This window comes from Salminus brasiliensis, chromosome 17 (assembly GCF_030463535.1).
Source record: "Salminus brasiliensis chromosome 17, fSalBra1.hap2, whole genome shotgun sequence".
In the NCBI taxonomy this organism is placed as follows: domain Eukaryota; kingdom Metazoa; phylum Chordata; class Actinopteri; order Characiformes; family Bryconidae; genus Salminus; species Salminus brasiliensis.
In genome coordinates this window covers 31,793,539-31,809,621 of record NC_132894.1, presented here as the reverse complement: position 1 = coordinate 31,809,621, position 16,083 = coordinate 31,793,539, and the positions used below count along the sequence as shown (strand labels likewise).

Here is a 16,083-nt window from a genome sequence, read left to right as displayed (position 1 = left end):
TGTGCATGAATATTAGTGTTATTTAGCACTGCTCTGTGGTCCAGATCATCAGATATCAGGCTGCTACAGGTTGCTAGAAGAGCTTCTGCTAAAGGCTGAAAGGAGCCGCTGTAGCGAGGGAGCGGCAGCCCAAACCAAAGATTTACCCGCAAGTGCCTCTCAGATAAGGTCAGAATGTTGGAAAGGAAATCAGCTGAATGTTTCCTTTGTCTTCTGTTCTGGACTATCAATTAACAGCCCTGTGCACTGGGCGAATACAGCCCTGACCATGTGACCAAACCATAGTCCAGAGCTTAGTGACGGGCAGAGGGGTGACATTCAGTGCTACCCCAGCAGACACCCCCCAAAGACCTTCATTTCATCCTCTTACTCTCTATCAGTCTATACATCTCTCTGTCTATCTGTATATCTGTCTGTCTATCTGTGTATCTGTCTGTCTATCTGTATATCTGTCTGTCGGTCTGTCTATCTATCAATCTATCTATCTGTCTGTGTGTGTGTCTGTCTGTCTATCTGTATATCTGTCTGTCTATCTATCTGTCTGTCGGTCTGTCTATCTATCAATCTATCTGTCTGTGTGTGTGTCTGTCTGTCTATCTGTATATCTGTCTGTCTATCTGTCTGTCGGTCTGTCTATCTATCAATCTATCTGTCTGTGTGTGTGTCTGTCTGTCTATCTGTATATCTGTCTGTCTATCTATCTGTCTGTCGGTCTGTCTATCTATCAATCTATCTGTCTGTCTGTGTGTGTGTCTGTCTGTCTATCTGTATATCTGTCTGTCTATCTGTCTGTCGGTCTATCTATCTATCTATCTATCTATCTATCTATTGGCCTGTCTCTCTGTCTATCTGTATCTATCTGTCGGTCTCTCTATCTATCTGTCTATCTGTCTGTCTGTCAGTCTGTCTATCTATCTGTCTATCTATATGTCTGTCGGTCTGTCTGTCTGTCTATCTGTCTGTCTGTCTGTCTGTCAGTCTGTCTATCTATCTGTCTATCTATATGTCTGTCTGTCTGTCTGTCTGTCTATCTATCTGTCTATCTATCTATCTGTCTCTGTGTCCGTCAGTCTATCTATTTATCTGTCTATCTGTATCTGTGTGTCTGTCTGACTATGTATCCACCTCTCTCTCTCTCTCTCTCTCTCTCTCTCTCTCTCTCTCTCTTTCCTCACAGAGCAGTACATTTAGGTGGTCTCTGCTCTGTTGGGGGTGTTTGTGTGTATCTTTTTCAGTGGCCGTGTGAGTGGAATCCTGGCAGTGAAGCTGAAGGGATTACAGTATTGACTGTTGTGTTGCCAGCATTTTGGCATGCCTGTATGTGTGTGTTTGTCACAAGTGTGTGTGTGTGTGTGTGTGTGTGTAAGAGACAAAGCAAGAGAGGAGGAGAGAGTGGGAAAATATATGTGGGACCTGCTGTCTATGTGTTGCTCTTTTATTGTGCTGGGCCCACACTCAGCAGCTCTGCCCTCTAAATTAAACCCGCTTCTGCGTTGGGGTCTCTTCAGATGAGGTGACCTAAACTGTTCTTCTCCAGGCTGTCTCCGTGAATTGGGCATTTCAGCTCCAGTGTGATGTGAGCTGGCACTTAAGGTTTCAGTGTAAGAACAGAAATGGCTGTGTTGTGTCATCTCTGGTTTTGGTACTTCCTCACTCCTGTTTGCCTGACACTCGATATCTTCTATGCACTGTTCATTACTGCGCTGCTGATTACTGGGCAGGCTTTACTTTTCAGTTTTTTAATTATAGTCAGTGAATTTGCAGGGTATAATGATGTCATCGAGCTGTTTGTGAGTCATCCCTGCTGACCATCAGCATCACTAGATGTTGTTGTCTGGTTGAATGTAGGTTGTGATGCCGAGTGTTTCCAAAATTCAATTCCAGGACAGCATCTAATGCCAACGTCGGTTTGAATAGTAGAATAGTGACGACAGCTGACGTTGATAGTTTGTTGGTCAACACTGTGTTGGCGTAAACATTTAGCCGTGTTTTTATAATGAGCAAAATCCAAGGTCTGCAAAATGTCATAATATCTACGTCCACCTTATGCGGCGTTAAAACAATTATCATACATTGGTATTTTGTTGGTTTTGATTCACAGTGTAATGTTGACATCAAATGGACGTAAAATACCGACATTTAGTTGTGAGGTATGGAGACCAAAAGCCAACATCTGCTAAACGTCATACTCTTAACGTCCAATTGATATAACACTGTAACATTATTAGACATTAATATGTTGTTGGTTTTAAATTGTGGTGTCAGGCTGTTATTGCTTTTTTACTTCTTATTTATATTGTGTATATAGTGTAAATTATTTATCTACGTTTTTGTAACTGAGTGTCTTGCTATCCCTTTCTGCTGTGACACTGAGAATTTCCCCAATGTGGGACTATTAAAGGATTATCTTATCTTATCTTATCTTAGGCAGTCAAAATCCAACAAAGTAGTCAACATCCAACGTCTACTAAATGTCCAATTTCTAATATTAAACATTTTTGATTACCCAGTTATCCAACCCGCTTGTTAGTACACCCCCCCCCCCCCCCATCTCATTAAACGTTCGTGACTTTGGGAGGATGAATACTGACACATGCCTCCTCCGACACATGTGCAACCAGCAACCCCCTCTTTTCGATCTGCCGCTGATGCAACATCACCGGGCAACCAACAAACTGAAAGGGCCGGGTACCCAGCTCTGATGCATCAGGCTAGCAGACGCCCATGCTGCATCACACTAGGGGAAGGAGAAGGCCAGTTACCCACCAGGAGAAATTGTGCTCTCCTGGGCTCTGCCTGCTGATGGCAGACAGCATCCTCGGGGCCCAGTGGCAGCACCTTAGGTCGCCGGACCACTAATAACCCCCTAAATGTCATGATCTTAATGTCCACACAACAAATGTTGCTGGTTTTAAGTCATGGTGTTCAGTAAAACAACATTCTACGTCTGTGTAACACTGGAGCTTAACGTCAGACCAATGTTGGTTTTTGACGGATATGTGACTTTGATTTCCAGCCAAATTCAACGTTTGTACATTAACCTGATTTTCCCTTTCAATTGAAATTCAACATCTGTCCAACGTTAGAGTCCAATGTCTTTTAGACATCAGATCGACGTCTGGTTTCTGCTGGACTGGTTGAGTTGCTTGTTGAGTTTATTGTGGGTTAATCAGTGAGGGGTTAAGTGCTATGTGTAAATCCAATAGGGTTTACAGTCTCAGCAGAGCCTCCACTGCTGTGATTCTCCTGTTTGTGGTGGACTGTGAGGTCGGTCACTTTTCAGCACTGCTGAATGGCCCTGTGTCGATTGGCAGCGTTCTAGACGGTGTATTGGTTTCCGTCGGCCGAGAGCTGAACAGGAGCATTGTGTGCTTCCGCCGCACTTCCATTTCACTTTCTGTTTGAAAGGCTGGAGTCCCCCACATTGAGGGTTGCCATGGCGACGGGGGGTGCGGGGGGAATACCGCAGTGGCTGTCGCGTCTAGTGCTGCTGAGGTCTGATGTTTGTGTGCCTTTATTAGTGCGGTTACGTCATAGGGGAATAAGGGCACTTTACACAGGGCACAGTTTATAAGCTGACATGGCACCTAGCGTGACATCTAGCATGAACCTACATTAACGCTTACCATTTAAAGGTCTGTTTCAACTAGTGTTCAATGTCATAAAGGCAGCTTTTATCAGCATTTGTGTCGTTTCACCCCTGAATGTGTCATGCTAACTGACACTTGTTGGAATTAACCCTTATAAATGTTTATGTACGCTATATGGACAAAATTAAAAAAGTATTTGGACACCTGCTTAAATCAAGGGTGTTTTGTGCTGCTGTTGTTGGACTGTCTCTACTTTCCAGAGAAGAAGACTTCTACCATATTTTGGAGGAGCATTGCTTTGAGGATATGATTGCATTTAGCAACAAGAGTGTTAGAGAGGTCAAGATGTTGGATGATGAGCTGATTAGATTTTTTACACTTTATTTCCCAAACCTGACCCCTTTTAGTCTGATATCTGAAACCTGATGCTGCCGTCTGAGGATGTTCTAAAAGGTCCACTATACCATATAGATGGCTTTTTGTACTAGCATGACATCTACCTACCATCCAACCCGCATTCAACCAGAGCAGCTCAACAACTGGGTTTCTACAGACTCATGTTTTGCGTACAATAAATATGGTCATAATATAGGAAATCAGTACAGTTTGCTTATTTCCGTGTGTAAATGCTCGGAAATGCTAGTGTTTTGCTGTGGTTTCTATAAAATAAATAAATAAATGAACATGTTTTTTTTGAACTGGCAGTGAATGCTGGGTCTGAGAGCACAGCACAGAGTGGACGCTGAGCTCTGTTATTACACAGCCTGTGGGGTGTCCTGCACTGTGAGCTGAGCTGGATTGAGAGAGGAGGTTTGGCTTCATTGCATGTATCATGTGGCATGCTCGGTGGGATGTTGGGCAACTTTGGCATCTAAAACGCAACCAGAAATAGGATGGTGGACACACTGTGACAGCATACTGTGAAGAGGTATACTGATTATACATATCTATGCAAATGTGAATGTAGCAATCAGCCAACATTAACAAGACCTGCCTAATATTGGGTAGGTCCCCCTTGTACCGTCACGACAGGTGCTGGTGTTAATATTTTGACTGATCGTTGTGTGTCGTTGTGCCACCTCTTTTGAGAATACTTGGGCGAGTGCAGAGTGGTCTCCTTATTGACTGGTGTTTAGCAAGTTGAACCTTGACCAGATGCATTTGGTAGCCAGTAACTAACCATTCTGGCCATAGACCCTGGCATAGACACAAATTCTAAGCACATATGTAAGCACATATTTGAGGTCAGGACTTTGGAAAAGCTGATGTTATGCTGAAGAATCCTTAGGTAGTCCTCTTCCTTCATTATTCTATCCCCTTTGTGCAATGGACCAGTTCCACAACAGCCACAACAGCCCCAGAGCTCGACACTAGATGCTACCACCACCATGCTTAACAGTTAGTACAGTGTTCTTGGAGAATGCCTCCTATTTACTCCTCTAAACGTCTTTATCTCAACTGTACAACCTTCCTCCAGAAGGCTTTGTCTTTGTCCATGTGTTCGACTGCTAACTTGTGTTGATTGTGTTGTGTTGTGTGTTGTGTTAATTTTGGAGCAGGGGCTTCTTTCTTGGATGGCGGCCTCTCAGTCCATGGCGATGTAAAACTTGCTTGACTGTAGGCAGTGATTCTGGTGTCCCAGCAGCTTCCAGTTCACTGCAGGCCTGAGCCTTGATGGTCCTTGGGATGTTTCTGACCATTGGAACCAGTTTCCTCTCAGCAGAGGGTGACACTTGTTCTTAAGCGACAGTGTTGAAGTTCTAGGCACAAGCGTTTCTGGTTGTAAATAGCTGAGCGCTCCATGCACATTCACTGCTGCTGTGCTGGGAGCTTCATGAATGGCTCCAGGAGCTCGGTCAGGAATGTTATTTACAGTAGGGAAGCGTCCATGGTGTTTGAGCATTCAGCCGTTAGGGGAACTGACCTGAGAGGCCTAATAAGGAGGTGGATGGAGCATCTTTCAAACGCAGCAGAGCCAAGGCAGCCGGCAGAGACTCAGTACCTGAAACAGAGCTGATTAGAGGGGTGTGCTGGAGGGGAGCCGAGAAATCAGGCCACATTTTTAGCGATATAGGTAGGGGACGTGTCCCGGCCTAGTTAGAACCTGCTTTTATGAGGATTGACCTTCATGTTAAGCTGTGAGGACCAGAAAGTGAAGTAGGACGTTTACTTTGTTACCTTTGTTTTTTAGAAGTGGTTTATTTTTGTTAAGAAGAGACCTTAAAAAGTTACAAGACATGCTGGTTTCAGGATGCTGCTCCTACTTGCTGTAGCTATATGGCTTACCTTTGTGTGATGGTGTAAGCATATATACCCCACCGGTTTGCACAATGCTAATTGATGGGGTAAAGATTCCACTACTTGTTAGCAACATTCGCCTCGTAGCTCCAGCACAAATCCCGAGAAGCAGTCTTCACACATCAAACACGCCTTGTTCAGTTGACGACAATTGGGGTAAGAGGAAACATTGTGTAAATTGGATTTTTAATCTGCCAGGTGTTTTGTAATGTGAGGGCTGGGAACGTTCAGCCTGTGCAGTTTAGAGAACAGTTCTGAGAAACAGGAGCTGCACATCAGCGTCCTGCAGCTTTGGGCTTTTGTTGCCCTGATTGAAGTTAAGCTGATCTGCAGAAACGAACCGAGACTTAAACCTCCTACTGCATTCCAGCCCCTTTTTCTGGCCCATCTCTTAACAAGGATTAGTGGCTTTCGTGTGAGTCGAAACGTGAGCTGATGCGGCGTAGTTTTCAGCTGTGCTGTGATTAGGTGAAGATGCATGAAGAACCAAAACTTCAGAACTTTCTCCAGTCTGCAGTTTGACGACCTCTTCAACACCACAACTTTCAGTACTTTTATTATTTTATTCAAATATGTAAAAAAAATTACTTGGTATTACTAATAATACTAATACCTAATAACTAATAATACGAATACCAAATACTTAATATTAGTAATAATACTAATACCTAAAAGCTAAGAATACTAATTCCTAATACTAATAGCTAAAAATTAATAATACTAATACCCAATACTTGGTAGTACTAATAATGCTAATACCTAATAGCTAAAAATTAATAATACTAAATACTTAATATTACTAATAATACTAATACCTAATAGCTAAAAATTAATAATACTAATACCAAATACTTAATATTACTAATAATACTAATACCTAATAACTAAGAATACTAATACCTAATACTTGGTATTACTAGTAATACTAATATCTAATAACTAATAATACCAATACCAATACCAAATACTTAGTATTACTAATAACACTAATACCTAATAATTAAGAATATTAATACCTAGTACTTGATATTAGTACAAAATCCATATTCTGATATTGTGATATCTTATTTGGCACTGTTTAAATTGAATTCCACTAATTATTATTTTTAAATAGTATTTTTGACTTATTTATTAAAAATAATTTAAGAGTTGAGACATAAACTTAAAGTAATTCAGAATGTTTAATGTGTAATTATGTTTCACAAATACAACCGATTTATTCACTATCCAAACCCACCACTGAACCTACACACAGCTACACGAGTTTTATATGTAACGTCGATGATGCTTAAAATAGTCGTAAGTCTTCAGTCTTCAGACATTTCACTTTTGAACTGGTTCTATGCCTTCAATACGTTGATAGCTGGCTTCCATTTCCTTCATGTGAAAAGGAATCTGTCCTGACTGGTTTTAGCTCATTTTCTAAATTATGGAGTGGGCTCTCAGCTGTCAGGGAGAGTTAGTGTGTGGAGTGGCTCTCTGTGGGTGCTTTGGCCAGGTGGGGACAAGAGGTCCTGGGACTGACCTTAGAAAAATGTCTCTGTGTAAAAGGCTTACTGCACTCCGTCCTCCTCATATGTCAGAAGTGTGTAACAGCCACGTTTTATTACCCTTCAAATGATTATTTTAATGTATGTAAATGCTTGTTATGTAAACCCTGCTGAAAAGACCAGCCTGTGTCATCAGATGCAGCATCCAGGAGGCCCTGCTGAACTCCGGTTAGGCCAGGGATTGACAGTTGGGTGGGTAAGGAATCGAGGCAGACAGGTTCATACATAAGTAGATGTTTTCCAGCAGAGAGCAGAAAGCCTGTTTAATGGTTACATGTCTGAAATACTTACCTGGGGCTTGAAACAGCACCCACTCATTCGACTGGGACTTTTAGAGTTAGTGAAGGCTGCCACCCTGTGGTCAAAATCTGGTACTGATAACCATGAACATCATTAAAATGTTCATTAATGTTCATTCATTAATGTTTTCTTTACCTCTGTAGTTTTACTACTGCGCCAGAGACTCTATACAAGTCTCCTAGGTTTTGCTGGCAATGTTGACAATGGTAAAATAGTGGTAAATCTGAAAAAATACTTTGTCTTTGGGGACACTTTAACATCTCAGCCTTCATATACCTCTTAAAACCTCTCAGCCTTCATATACCTCTCAAGACAAGACAAGCGTATTCACCATTAGTGTTTCTGCATTGTGGCAATTTTTAATGTTTTCATTGGTCTGAAACTTCAAATGTGCAGTTCCTCAACCTGTGAATGCTGTTCTTTCAAGCTTATTAGATCTTTTTCTTATTTGGGACAAGATATTAAAAAGTGAAACACTAGAAATATCAGGATTTATAGTTGTCTATATTTACATTTATAGCATTTAGCTGACACTTTTATCCAGAGCAACTTCCAGGGTTACTCGTATTACAGAGGTGGGCCAATGTAGTGTTAGGAGTCTTGCCCAATGACTCTTATTGGTGTAGCAAAGCATAGTCACCCAGGCCGGGAATCGAACCCCAGTCTCCCACATGGTGTGGTAGCTCAGTGGCAGGTAGTGGTGTTATCTGTTGCGCCACACCAACCACAATAGAGTATTTAAGTATTTAAGAGTTAGTAGCGGAAGCGATACTCGGCAGATACTTCAAAAATCTGTATTGGAAAGGAAAAAGTGGTATCGGTGCATCACTAGTTGATATATTTAACGTGTAATGATTCATTTTATTTGAGCGGGATGTCAGAAATTCTGAGTTTCAAGCAGAAAATGGCCCCACAAGTCCAATTTACTACTTGATAAAGTTGAAAAGTTGATAGAGCCTTACCAACCCTGAGTACAAAATCCAAGATGGCCGCACTGCACATCACCAGCAATAACAGCAGTAGTGTTACACAGTGACTAGCAGTTCTGTCTGTTTGTGGACCTGATTTCATGCTGTTTGAATGTGCAAAATACTTCATAATGCGTTGATATCAGCTGGTAACAATATTAATCTGGGACGATGCTAACAGTGCTAACCTGGGACACAAAAAGTGGGACATATTTTGGTTAAATTTCACATAAAACCAGTAAAGGATTGGCAAACCAGTGCTAACCAAAACTGTTTTTGTGGAAATTGTGAACGATTACTAGAATGTCTAATTGGAGCGAGGTGAACTTGGATGTGATGCCATTCCCAGCCTAAAATATTGAGATAAATGGAAAGCAGCGTAACTCTGCAGAAACTTTGAAACGAAAGGTGAAATTCAGCTTATTATTATTCCACAATATGAAAGAAAATTTTTTTAAAATTCTGAATAAATTTTGCAGTTTGGATCTCTCTTGATTCCTAGACTTGTTCCTAGTCGGTCATACGTAAAAAAAAGACCCTGTTAGCGTTTTCTGCTCCATTATCTGACAGCGTGTTTGTTAACCCAGTTTGTTTGGGAGCACACTGTGTTCCAATACGGCTGCTCTTTCACTGGCTCGCTTTCACTGGCGTCTCATCAGAGTGTGTGTCCTGTCAGCGTCAGCCAGCCTGCAGATTCATCAGGAGTGTGTTATTTCAGAGGAAGCTGGATGGCCACTGGAAAGGGGCAGATGGTTTGGGTTACGCACCTCCACTCGGCCAGTTGCCATTCTGGGGAGAGGACGATGGGTCTAAACAAGGGTTTAATTCCTGGCGAAATGCATGACTAGCTAATAACCTGCTTACGAACAGACGCTAAGGGTTGAGTTCGGGTTAAGTAACACAGAATTCTGTGGTATTAACTCTGTTTGTGTCGATTCACCAGACGTTTAATGTCTCTCACTGCCCACCATATATACCACCGTTTTGAAGCATGTAAACAACCCGTACTGAGAGCTCGTCAGGCTAAAGTACAGCCTCCACACCACAGGGTTAGTTTTTGCACTACTTATAAATGGGCGGAGCTAAATTAATGACATGACAAAACAGTTAATTCGTTTAGTTTGTACATTATCTTTAACAGAATCTTTAACAGTGGTTACATACCACATCAAAGTTGTTTGATGATCAAAGTTTAAAGACATCAGTGTTTGAAGGTGCCATCAAATGCATTTATTAGATTTTTAGTATTGTTTATTTTAGTATTCATTTTAAGTTGGTCTTCGATGTATAAAATAGTAAGAATGTGACTTTGGTTGGGGCCTAAAATACCTAGTGGGGCATTTTACAACCCTGTTATTTCTATAAATAATAAATAAATAAAAAGCGCTAACAATAGCATAACAGTTTTAGTTTTAGCATTGTAATGAGTTTATTATTTTATATATTATATATTTGAATTATTTTTGTAATTATTCCCATGTCAGATAGTGTTGCTGTCCTCTTGCTGTGTGCTCTTAGCGTGATGTACTGTTAGCCAGCTGAAAATATTGTAGGCCGTTAGCTTTTAGCCTTGCCCCCACTTCCTTCCCCAGGATTGGCTTTCTCAAATCTTGCCAGTAAAAAAATAAGCCAGTGCTTTCCCAGATATGTGTTTAGCTCCAGCTTGGTCCCACTGAGGCAATCCAGTCCAGTTTTGAGGGAGGGGGCGATGGAGAGGAGAGACAGCGTTCGCTTTTAGTCGAGTGTGAGCTGCTCTTCCTCTGTAGATACTGGCACAGGAAAAGCCGCGGTCACACAGCATCCAGTATTCCCATAACTAGCAGAGACTGGAGGTGATGTGCTTCTCTCCAGTGCTACCAGTCGCTGTCGCGTTTTGTCGCTACATAGCTTTAGTCGTGGAAAGGCTTTTTATAGTGGGCGTGGCTTATGGGAATTTTAGGGGTGTAAATAAAAGGAGTCAAGACTGTGATGTAACAGTTTTGAGGTTTTGGAATCGGCCTGTTTTTCAGCTCTGTTTTGGTTCTGCCGGATTTTCTTTTAAAGGAGGAACAGCCGTGTTTGAGGTTCCCGGTTTATCGCTTCCATGTATCGACCTCTCATTATTATTCATAATAGATTCCCATGCTAGGACACATTGTGAGTTTTCCATGATACGGGCTCTTTAATGACAACTGCACAGGGTTGAATAGAGGTGTGTATTTATGTAGACCCTCTTTCCTGCTACGTCACCCCTCCCCCTGGTTGTAAAAAATGATGAGTTGGGGGTGGGGGTGTTAGCAAGTGACAGCTCTACCAAACAGTGTTTTCCAACACACACACACACACACACACACACGTACACACATACACACAAAAGGGGGGGAGCCAGCCTTCAGTGCTTGCCTCTGCCTGAATCACACACTCATTTCTAGAAGAGGCAAGAAGCCACACACATACACACATACACATACACACACACACACACACACGGACACAAGAGCATCTCTGCATAGCACGCACACACAGAGGTGTCTCCACATACACACCGGCAGAGGAGGAAGGGAGGGGCAGGCTGTGGAAACAGGGGCAGCATGAGGCCGAGCGTGAGAGTGTGACGGCATGTTGAGGAAGCTGGTATGCCGGAGGATCTGCGCCTGTAAGCATCTCTCTTTCTTTGCATGGCAGGAGGGAGGGAAGGAGGGAGAGAGAGGGAGGGAGACAGAGAGAGAGAGAGAGAGAGAGAGAGAGAGAGAGAATGGCAGATAGGAGCGTTGGGTGTGAAAGATGAAAGGCTGGAGCTCGCAGTAGATGAAAGGCTGTAGGAGCTGATCTTCATCCGAGGGTGGTCTGACAGTGACAGTGGAAATAAGCAACAGGGTTGACTGTGTTGTGCCTTCACATAGACTTGTGTTGCTTATTGCTGTGTTAGCTTAGCATGTGTCCTGTAATGGGTTGGGCCTGTCTGCTTGTGTTTTGAATGGGAGTGAACTGATTTTTTAAAATCATATCTGCCACTATTTTAGACCCACCCTCTCTTGTCTGTCATGGTAGGATAACTATGAGACGGCATGTGTGAGTAGAGTTGTGTCTAGGTCTATATATATGTATGTGTGTGTGTGTGTGTGTGTGTGTGTGTGTCTGCCTGATATTTACCATGCGATCGCAACCTAGAGTAACTGTTAGTATCGGATGGAGTGAGAAATAGGTGTTGTTAGAAATGAATGATGAATGATGTCTTCAGCAAGCTGCTGTGGTGTGTGTATGTGTGTGTGTGTGTGTGAGAGAGTGAATAATTCATTGCCATTGATTGCTGGTCTGGCATATTTCAGTGCTGTGGCGCTCACGTGTGTGGCTCCAGGGGAATTATATAGCCAGCCGATGCCTCCCCAGCACTTCCACGATAAGGTCATGCTGAACAAGACAATGTCCTTCAGAAAGGAAACCCTCGACCATGGCTAGCCCAGCGCTCACGTTCCATCACCATCATCACACCACATACCATTCCCATCACAGTGGAGCTAGCATCCAGGGAAGCTAGCATTTACATCACAGTGAAACTAGGATTCACATCACAGTTGGATTAAGATTAAGATCACAGTGGTAACTAGAACCCGTGTTCGTTCACAGCAGAACCAGGAAGCTACTGAAGCTAGTTGAGCTAGTGCAGCTAGCATTCTCATCACAGTGGAACTAGAATTCACATTAGTGCTGAACTGGGATTGACATCACAGTGAAGCTAGCATTCATATCACAGTGAACCTAGCATTGACATCACAGTGAAGCTAGCATTCATATCACAAAGAAGCTAGCATTGACATCACAGTGAAGTCAGCAGTGACACCACAGTAAATCTAGCTTTGGCATCACAGTGAAGTCACCAATGACAACACAGTAAATCTAGCATTGGCATCACAGTGAAGTCACCAATGACAACACAGTAAATCTAGCATTGGCATCACAGTGAAGTCACCAATGACAACACAGTAAATCTAGCATTGGCATCACAGTGAAGTCACCAATGACAACACAGTAAATCTAGCATTGGCATCACAGTAAAGCTAACTTTCATATTACAGTGAATCTAGCACTGTCATCTCAAACAATCTAGCAGTGACATCACAGTGAAGTCAGAATTGACATCAGAAAGAATGTCACACCACAATGCTTTTAGTATTGACATCGCAGTGAACTTAGCACTAACGTCACAGTGAACTTAGCAGTGACATCACAGTAGATTTAGCACTCCCATCACAGTGGATTCACATCACAGTGGAATCACATCATAGTGGAATCACAGCATATTGGAATCACATCACAGTGGAATCACATCATAGTGGAATCACATCACAGTGGAATCACATCATAGTGGAATCAGATCACAGTGGAATCACATCATATTGGAATCACATCACAGTAGAATCACATCACAGTGGAATCACATCATATTGGAATCACATCACAGTAGAATCACATCACAGTGGAATCACATCATAGTGGAATCACATCACAGTGGAATCACATCACAGTGGAATCACATCACAGTGGAATCATCACAGTGGAATCACATCAGTAGAATCACATCACAGTAGAATCACATCACAGTGGAATCACATCATAGTGGAATCACATCATAGTAAAATCACATCACAGTGCATTTGGCACTTACATCACAGTGGAATCAAATCACAGTAAAAGCACATAATGGTGGAATCACAGCATAGTGGAATCACATCACAGTGGATCTAGCACTCACATCATAGTGGAATCACATCACAGTGGATCTAGCACTCACATCATAGTGGAATCACATCACAGTGGATCTAGCACTCACATCATAGTGGAATCACATCATAGTGGAATCACATCACAGTGGATCTAGCACTCACATCATAGTGGAATCACATCATAGTGGAATCACATCACAGTGGATCTAGCACTCACATCATAGTGGAATCACATCATAGTGGAATCACATCATAGTGGAATCACATCACAGTGGATCTAGCACTCACATCATAGTGGAATCACATCACAGTGGATCTAGCACTCACATCATAGTGGAATCACATCATAGCGGAATACCATCACAGTTAATCTAGTATTTGCATCTTAGTAAGCTAAGCATTCATATTATTCTGCAGCTAGCACTGACATCACAGCGTTCATACCACAGCAAAACTAGCATTCAGCTAACCTGGCATTACCTAACATGACCAGAGTTAGCTAGCACGTCATCTTCACAGTTTGGAGCAGATTATAGAGGCTTCAGCTGACTTAGTTCCAGTCAGGAAGCCAAGTTGGTAACAGCTTCCTGATTCTTCTAGTCTTGGTGCACAAATGATGAGACTAAACTGAAGGTTCTGTTTTCTCTTCAGATAAGAACATAGATGATGATGACTCTGTGGACGGAGGCCGTTCCTCTGCCTCGTCTAAGGGAACGGCAACAGCACGGAGGACAGGATCCATGCGCAGGCCAAGCTCTGCCTCCAGCACCAAGAGCACAGGTAGGTCCCACCCCTTAAACCTTCCATTTACACCCACACTATATGGACACTATAGTGTATAGTATATATATATATATATGGACAATATAGTCTAGTATAATGCCTTATATATACACACATTTTAGAGCATTGCTGTGAAGATTTGATTGCATTCAGCAACAAGAGTGTTAGTGAGGTCAGGATGTTGGATGATGATCCCACCTCATCCCAAAAATATTGGATGGAGCACCACGATCATTCCAGAGAACACAGTTCTCCCACTTCTCCACAGCTCAATGCTGGGGAGCTTCATACCCCTCTTAATACTCTAATGGTGGAACCACTCATCTCATTTGTGCATGTGTGTGTGTGTGCTCCTGTTTGCAGGTAAAGAGGGCTCCAGTGCTGGTGCGGTGGATGAAGAAGACTTCATCCGTGCCTTTGAGGATGTGCCCACCATACAGGTGAAACCCACTTTCCCTGCTGTAGCTTCTGTTGTTTTATTGATGAGATGAGGAAGCCTGGAGGTTTACGTATTTACTATTTAGCTGCTGATGCTGCTGCTTTTTCCGCATCACTATATTCTTCCCGTTCTTCATGGCCTTGATGCTCTGCAGTGAACCAATAGGAATACTTAACTACTAGTTACTCATGGTAAACACGCCCTCAGCTTCTCGCAGCCCTGGTTGTGCTATCTTTGTAATGAATACTGCAAACTAAGAGAACTTGTTGGCCTCAGCCAGAAAGCCTCAGCTTGCCATCAGTAATATGATGCATTGCTATCACCGTTGTTTTGCTCTGCTTCTGTAACAGCGATCGAAAGGCCACTGAGGCCACTGCTCTTTCGATCTGGGCTGGTTGTAGAGTTGCCAGGTCTGGTGGATTGCGCTGATGGTTGTGTCTTGTTCCTTTTTTTTTCAGATTTACTCCAGCCGAGAGCTGGAGGACTCCATGAATAAAATCCGAGAGGTCCTCTCAGACGACAAACATGACTGGGAGCACAGAGTGGCTGCGGTGAGCTCACGTCCTTTCCTTCTTCTTTCTGATTGCCTTAATAAGCTAAAAGTAATAAATCATCACTACTGGATCCAATCACTGAAGGTCTATTCTGTCTCTCTATTTGAGGGTTATTGAGGGTTATTGACTGATTAGAGGAAAAGGTTTAGATTGGGCCATCCACATGGATTTGTATTTTTGATATGTGGGGAAGGTATTAACACTGGAATACAAGCATTGGGCAGTCCTGGTCCAAATGTATTTTTGTCCAAGAGTGAAAAATTAAAAGTAGAACCATGCAAAAGTTTGGGCTCCCAAAAAGATTTGCACTCTTAGGGCGTTTTCACACTTGCACTGGTTAAATCAGACTGTTTCTGTTATCACCCTTAGTGTGATTTGTTTGGGCAGGTGTGATCCTGATAATCGGAACGTCCGTTTAGATGTGGACTAAAACGGCCGCATCAAACCACTTGAGAAGTGGTGATCTCTGCCTGGTTCACAGAACAGGAGTCCTTGTAGGATTGCTAGAAAGGCAGATCAACACCTGTGTGACTGGAAAAGACCTTTTAGAGAGATTGAGCTGATTCTAAAGTGATGGTTCCCTGTTCCACTATGCAGTGACATCTGCATGAATGTGGACTTAATGGAAGAGTTACCAGAGGAAAAGCTGGCAAAAATACAGTGATTGAGTGATGAAAATTCCTGGCAGACTATATTGTGTAAAATGAACAACAGCGAATAACATTGTGCTAATTACTGATATGATTCAAGCATATTTTAATGGATCGGGTATCGGATACTGTAATCCCAATCCAGTTCCAAGTCCTTGTTTTATCCACGGTGTTCAGAGCGCCATCTGGTGTCCTCAATGCACCATTAACCAACAGTACTGTTCAGTTGGCTGCAGCAGTGCAAACAT

General features: G+C 42.5%; 1 protein-coding gene across 1 annotated transcript in view; it reads left to right on the top strand.

Annotated features, from left to right (window-relative positions):
• The window catches only part of LOC140537697 (CLIP-associating protein 1), an 84,788-nt gene that overhangs the window by 32,736 nt on the left and 35,969 nt on the right, over positions 1 to 16,083 (top strand). The window contains exons 9-11 of the mRNA XM_072659877.1: positions 14,061 to 14,189; positions 14,556 to 14,632; positions 15,090 to 15,182. Coding sequence (XP_072515978.1) covers positions 14,061 to 14,189; positions 14,556 to 14,632; positions 15,090 to 15,182 — 299 coding nt within the window. The remainder of the gene's footprint in view (positions 1 to 14,060; positions 14,190 to 14,555; positions 14,633 to 15,089; positions 15,183 to 16,083) is intronic.